This window comes from Nicotiana tomentosiformis, chromosome 5, assembly GCF_000390325.3.
Source record: "Nicotiana tomentosiformis chromosome 5, ASM39032v3, whole genome shotgun sequence".
NCBI lineage: Eukaryota > Viridiplantae > Streptophyta > Magnoliopsida > Solanales > Solanaceae > Nicotiana > Nicotiana tomentosiformis.
In genome coordinates this window covers 113263440-113270723 of record NC_090816.1, presented here as the reverse complement: position 1 = coordinate 113270723, position 7284 = coordinate 113263440, and the positions used below count along the sequence as shown (strand labels likewise).

Genomic DNA, 7284 nt, shown 5'->3' with positions numbered 1-7284 from the left:
CGATACAATCACTAAATATTATAGGAATCAATTCTATAAGAAAACACTACATTTTAAAGAAAAGATCTGAAATTAATTAAAAATTTACCCGCGGGGCCCACATCTCAGAATCCGGCGAACGTTATGAAATCCGATAACCCATTCAATTACGAGTCCAACCATACCGGTTTCACTCAAATCCGACTCCGAATCGATACCGAAATCTCAAAATTTCGTTTCTATGAGATTTCTAAACTTTTCCAAATTTCAATCTCAAAACACTAATTAAATTGTGAAAACAATGATATATTCGTGTATATTGATCAAATCCGAGTTAGAATCCGATTCGTATCGAGCTGATCATCCTCAATTCTTATCTTTGATTCGTATCGGTTGTGAACATCTGTCCATGTTGTTGCCTGGAACTCGAGCAAACTTTCCTTCAATTTCTGATAAGCATCAAAACTCCTCGGATTCAAACCTTTAGTGAATGCTTCAACTGCCCATTCGTCCTGTACGGCCGGTAGCAGCATCCTTTTCTTCTGGGAATCTGGTCACGAACTCCCGCAACGATTCAGACTCTCCTTGTGTGATCCTGAATATGTCGGTCTTTCGGGCTTATAGCTTCCTAGCTCTGGCATGGGCCTTAATGAAAGAATCCGTGAGCATCTTGAGAGAATCTATGAAATGCTCGGGCAAGAGTGAAAGCCACATCAAGGCCCCCTTCGTGAGGATCTCCCTGAATTTCTTTAATAAAACTCACTCAATCTCGTGCGGAGCCAAATCTATTCCCTTCACCACAGTTGTATATGTGGTGATATGCTCCTGGGGATTTGAAGTCCCATCATACTTCAGCACATCTGGCATTTTGAACCGCTCTAGGATCAACTCTAGTGTCACGCTTGGTTTGAACAACAGTTGGGTGTACTTCTTTGAATCCGATCCTATTAGTACTAGTGGTACGCCCGGAATTGATCCATTCGAGCAATTGTTTCCCTCATAAACCGCATGAGTACGGTTTTAAAGAGATCGTTCTCGTTGTTATTGCCGGAACCGTTACCGATCCCCTCGGCCCTATCAAATCTGACTTCGCCCCTCGGGTTATTTTTATCGACCCTTTGCATTGTTTGATTTTCCGTAGAACTGGAGGAATTTGACCTCGTCCATTCACGTTGTTGGAAGCACCCGACAACGCCTGCCTTAAATTGCGTCATGACCTGCTCCTGCCGTGAGAGATAGCCTTTTGTTGCTCACTCACGATCCTTACTGTTTGAACGACGTGCTCGTCTTTAGCATTATCAGGAGTTGCCTTTAGAACATGTCGTGGATATTGCCCGTCGTGAACCGGCGTGGCCTCGTCCCCCTCGTTGCGGGTATCACTGATGGAATCTTCGTGCTAAATCTGATTTCTTTGGGCCTCAACGTTGTGTGTGATGTTAACATCGTTATCTATCATTTTTAATGATTTTTGCTAAGAACAAAGAATCAAACAAGTAAGTAATATATGCGGGGATCAATTCAATTACACAACTGTCTAAGCCCCACGGTGGGCGCCAAACTGTTTACCGTAAAATGGTATAGTTGAATTTATACATGGTTTATAGACAAGTGAATCGATTTGATACTAAAATGATAAATGAATTAGACAAAAATATAAAATTTAGCTTTGAAATTGAGATAAAATTGCAGATATCTTAGTCTTGGGCGCAAGGCTTCCGGAGATAGTAAGAACAATAAAGGTAAGCAAGAAAGTAAAATGTTATTGAGCTTTTGATAGAATACAATATATGTTTGTCAGAAAATCCGTGTCCTTACAATGATGGTAGAGCTCACTATTTATAGTTACACCTGGGGAATAAGGTCCTAGGATCAAGCTTCTCCTAAATGACAATTATGAGGGCCATTGAAGAATGTGTAACGGTGGGCGGTGAATGTCATATTCTCTGTAACAAACCATGCACTTAATGCTATAGAATATTCCTCATTGAATGCTATCGGGTGGCAGACATTTATTTTGTCTTTATGAATATCATTCTCTCTGATGACAAGCGAGATCATTGCCTCCGAGTCCGATTGTTTTTTGTTTTCGGCTCCACGTATCGCTTTCTCATGCGTTCATTAAATATGAACATATTTTACCCTATACACAAACAACATTTAGTAGGGAACTATACTTTTAGCTTAAGTTGTCCAGACGTAATCCCATGGTTTTAATTTAAAAGAAAAACCTCAGTAAATTGTATCAGAAATATTGTCTAAATTCAAGAAACTGAGAATCGAGACGCGATAAGTATTCCTCAAAAAGAAAAAAAGGTATTGAGCAAAAGATAAATGCACAAAAAATGAGATGCAAATGCAATCCAAAGAAGCACAATGATTGGTTTATAAATCTTAATTTTTTCAGTTCAAGATTTATATATCGAATAAATATTTATGCCGGAATTCGGATTGATACTTTTCGTTCAATAGTTAGTTCAGATATCTATTCCTAGAATTTATGTCCCCACGCATCGTGTTGTAGGGATTGCTTGAAATCAGAATAATGTCTAGTCCTTTTCTTTTCACTTTATCAACAAAAAAAAAAAACAAGAAGTTAAAACTCCAATTCATACGTGAGCACCTCTACCGGACAGAAAAGTCTAATATTTGTTTCTGTGAAATGAATTTGTTAAATTTTGAAGGAAATATCATTAATGCGTTTGCTTTCTTTTTCTAATTGTTTTTTTTTTATGATTCTTTAATATTGAGTTCAGCTTTTTCTATTTAATATTTGCATACGGTCGAATTGCATTTGGCATGTCCGATACGGTTCGAAGGGTATTATATCGAAGTAAGATCCCGAAGGGGGGAGGGGGCACGAACTAATCTAGAGCCTGGGAAGGCCGGTCCGTGTTGAGATCGATATCATAATCAAACTCGAAAAAGAATCGAACCATGGCACGGGTAGATCTATCGTGCAGATAATCCAAAAACCAACCTACATCGACCAGGAATCCGTTCGAGGGCTCGAACAGGGATCGAGCTCGAGTCAAGATCACAAGTTCGAGATGAAACCAAGCTCGAACCAAAATCGAGGGTTCTAAGTAAGATCGGGCTCGCAGACAAAAGTCGTTGTAATCCCACTAGAGGGAATCTTGGCAGAAATTATGGAAAAGCTGATTTATCATGGGTTTCCCACTGAATGTCTATTTTATTATACTTGGAGCCAAACCCCTTCACTATAAAATGACTTGTTTATCATTTTTGTAAGGGACATATATTTTTGAGGACTTACACTATCACAAATTGTATTATCCCCTCTACAAGCAAGAGTGATCTTTCTTGTTTCTTAGATTGATTCTATTTTTGTTAAACCCTAAATTTCACTGTTCATAATTGATTGGCCTAGATTACGTTTTTCTCCAATCTATATTCATACTTTTATTTATCCTTGCATTCTGTATTAAGTTGTACCACGTATCTTCGGAACTGCGCATAAATTCAACTCTATCCCTTTTTTCGGGCAAACAGTTTGGCGCCCACCGTGGGGACGAGGATAATAGTGGTCACTTATTTCCGAAAACAACCTTCAATTCAGGATCGGCTATGAATAGCCACCGACCAAATGGCTTCGCCGACCGATTACGAAGCTGGCCTTCAAGATGAAACCAACAACTTGGTACTACCCGAGATTCGAGCCGGAGTACCGCTAGATGTCAATTCAAAAATTGCCTTGGAAGAAAACCAGCGTTCCGAACCGGGAAGAAGCATTCAGGGCGGTGCTCGATCCGTAGCCCAAGACACCCAAAACTCGGAGGAGATCGGGGCTAGCTTACGCATGATCTTCGAGATGTTACAAGCCCAACAATTAGCAATAGCTCAGCTACAGAGCCAAACTCGCGCACAAAACAGGCCGGTTTCCAAACCACTTCGAGAGGTCACCCCCAGAACAGAGCCTGCCATAGTAAAATCTAACGAGCAGGAATTGGGGACTAATCCCGGAATTACTAAACTGCACGAGGAACTCACGACACGAATCGAAGCCAACGACAAGAGGGTGACGTATAATGCCAGGGTCGATCAAATCCCGGGAGCTCCGCCAATGATAAAAGGGCTTGATTTAAAAAAATTCATACAAAAGCCTTTTCCATCGAGTGCGGCACCGAAGCCAATCCCCAAAAAGTTCCGTATGCCCGAAATTTCCAAATACAACGGTATGACCGATCCTAACGAACATGTCACCTTTTACACGTGTGCCATAAAAGGCAACGATTTGGAAGATGACGAGATTGAATCCGTGTTATTGAAAAAGTTTGGGGAGACCCTCTCGAAAGGAGCTATGATTTGGTACCGCAATCTACCACCAAATTCCATCGATTCTTTTGCCATGTTGGCAGATTCGTTCGTAAAAGCACATGTTGGTGCCATAAAGGTCGCAACGAGAAAATCAGACCTCTTCAAAGTAAAGCAAAGGCAGGGAGAAATGCTAAGGGAATTCACATCCCGATTTCAAATGGAACGCATGAAATTACCCCCGGTCACCGATGACTGGACGGTACAAGCTTTCACCCAAGGATTGAACGAGCTAAGTTCGACAACATCACATCGGCTGAAGCAAAATTTGATCGAGTACCCGGCGGTAACTTGGGCAGATGTACATAACCGATATCAATCGAAAATTAGGGTCGAGGACGATCAGTCAAGGACCCCTTACGGACCTGTTCATCAGAACATGACAGTTATTAATCAAAAGCAGATCAACAGAGAACAAAGGTCAAAAAGAGACTGATATCGACCATACATCACCGATCGAGTAAATAATGGTTCAACACGCAACGCAGTTCGGAACAGTCAAAGAATTGATCGGGGACAAAATTCTCGGGGGCTTATGAGTAAGAGCGGCTTTGACAAATATGTCGAGCCTATAGAAGCACCTCGATTATCAGAGTATAACTTCAGCATTGGCGCATCCGCTCTCGTATCGGCCATCGGACGCATCGAAGACACTAAATGGCCCCGACCAATGCAAACCAATCCTGCCCGAAAAAATCCCAATCAAACGTGTGAATACCATGGAATCCATGGCCACAGAACGGAAGATTGCAAACAACTAAGAGAGGAAATAACTCGCCTATTTAACAAAGGGCACCTTCGGGAGTTTCTGAGTGATAGAGCAAAGAGCCATTTTATAAGTAGAGATGTGAGCAAGCAGAACGAGAAAGAAGAACCACAGCACATTATCCACATGATCATCGGCGGCACTGATACCCCCCGGGGACCGATGCTTAAGCGCACTAAAACATCGATGGTGAGGGAAAAGCGATCTCGGACTCAAGAGTACGCACCCATGGGGACTTTGTCCTTTGGTGATAAAGATGCAGAAGGGGTCATCCAATCTCACAACGATGCCCTGGTAATATCCGTACTCGTAAATAAAACTAAGATTAAGCGTGTGTTGATCGATCCAGGTAGCTCGACCAATATCATCCGATTAAAGGTAGTAGAGCAGCTCGGCCTGCAGGATCGAATTGTGCCTGCAACTCTGGTCCTAAACGGATTCAATATGGCATGCGAAACCACCAAAGAGGAGATAGCCTTGCCAATAAACGTGGCCGGAACTGTCCAGGAAACAAAGTTTCACGTGATCGAAGGCGATATGAGGTATAACGCCCTTTTTGGAAGGCCATGGATCCACAACATGAGAGCTGTGCCTTCGACCCTGCACCAAGCCCTCAAATTTCCGGTGTCGGGAGATGTCAAAACGGTATACGGAGAGCAGCCAGCCACAAAAGAAATGTTCTCCGTCGATGAAGCCAAACCAATGTCCTCACTTTCGCCGATAAAGGGACCGGGCCCGGAAGGAGAACGGGTCACCAAATAGCAATCACAAACAGTGAATCCAACCCAGCCTGACAACCATAAAGTCGGAGAGAATAAAGACCAAAGGGTCCCTCGATCTTTCGTAACTCCCGATGACTTCGATGCCACAAAATCAACCATCGAGGAGCTAGAACAAGTCGTATTAATCGAGCGTCGGCCAGAGCAAAAGGTATACTTGGGAACGGGGTTGAGCCCTGAACTCAGGAAGAAACTCGTTCAATTTCTTATCAATAACATCGATTGTTTCGCCTGGTCCCATTTAGATATAACAGGGATCCCGCCGGACATAACGATGCATCAGCTAAGTTTGGACCATCGGTTCAGACGGTGAAGCAAAAAATAAGACCCCAGTCCGATAGAATGAACGCCTTCATAAAGGACGAGGTAACCAAACTTCTCAAAATAGGGTCCATTCGGGATGTAAAATACCCTGAATGGTTAACCAACGTATTCGTAGTCCCTAAAAAGAGGGACAAACTTAGGATGTGCGTGAACTATAAGGATTTGAACAAAGCATGCCCCAAGGATTCTTTTCCATTGCCCAACATCGATTGCTTGATCGATGCCATGGCCGTCCATGAGATCCTCACTTTTCTCGATGCCTATTGCTGGTATAATCAAATACAGATGAACCCGGAGGACCAGGAGAAAACCTCGTTTGTCACCAAATATGGGACGTATTGTTATAATGTAATGCCCTTCGGGCTAAAAAACGCAGGGGTCACTTACCAACGCCTAGTGAATAAAATGTTCGAAGAACAAATAGGAAAATCAATGGAGGTTTATATTGATGACATGTTAGTCAAATCCCTACGCGCAGAGGACCATTTAATTCATTTGCTGGAAACGTTCGAGATTCTGAGGAAATACAAAATGAAGCTCAACCCCGAAAAATGTGCCTTCGATGTCGGTTCGGGAAAGTTCCTCGGCTTCATGGTATCACATCGAGGAATAGAGATTAACTCCAATAAAATCAAGGTTGTTGAAGACATCACCGTCGTAGATAGCGTAAAGGCCGTACAAAGACTAACGGGTCGGATCGCCGCCCTAAGCCAATTTATATCGAGGTCATCCGATCGAAGTCATAAATTTTTTTCTCTACTCAAAAAGAAGAACAATTTTTCGTGGACCCCGGAGTGCCAACAAGCATTAGAAGGACTAAAACGATATCTGTCAAGCGCACCACTGCTTCACACTCCAAAAATCGATGAGAAACTTTGCTTGTACCTAGCAGTGTCGGAAGTCGCCATAAGCGGTGTCCTGGTTCGAGAAGAGCAAGGTACGCAATTCCCAATTTATTATACAAGCCGAACCTTAGGAGAGGCGGAAACTAGATATCCGCTCCTAGAAAAGTTTGCGCTTGCACTAATAAGCGCCTCGAGGAAGTTAAGGCCGTATTTCCAATGTCATCCTATATGCGTATTATCTACTTACCCGCTTCGTAAT

General features: G+C 42.6%; 1 protein-coding gene across 1 annotated transcript; it reads left to right on the top strand.

Moving 5' to 3' along the window:
* The first annotated feature begins 4981 nt into the window (after positions 1–4981).
* Positions 4982–5839, top strand: LOC138893014 (uncharacterized). The gene has a single exon (XM_070176778.1). The coding sequence runs from the start codon at positions 4982–4984 to the stop codon at positions 5837–5839; it is 858 nt and encodes a 285-aa protein (XP_070032879.1).
* The last annotated feature ends 1445 nt before the right edge of the window (positions 5840–7284 follow it).

Excerpts from the sequence above, each read along its gene's own strand:
- LOC138893014 (XM_070176778.1), top strand. The coding sequence starts at position 4,982 with ATGCAAACCAATCCTGCCCGAAAAAATCCCAATCAAACGTGTGAATAC.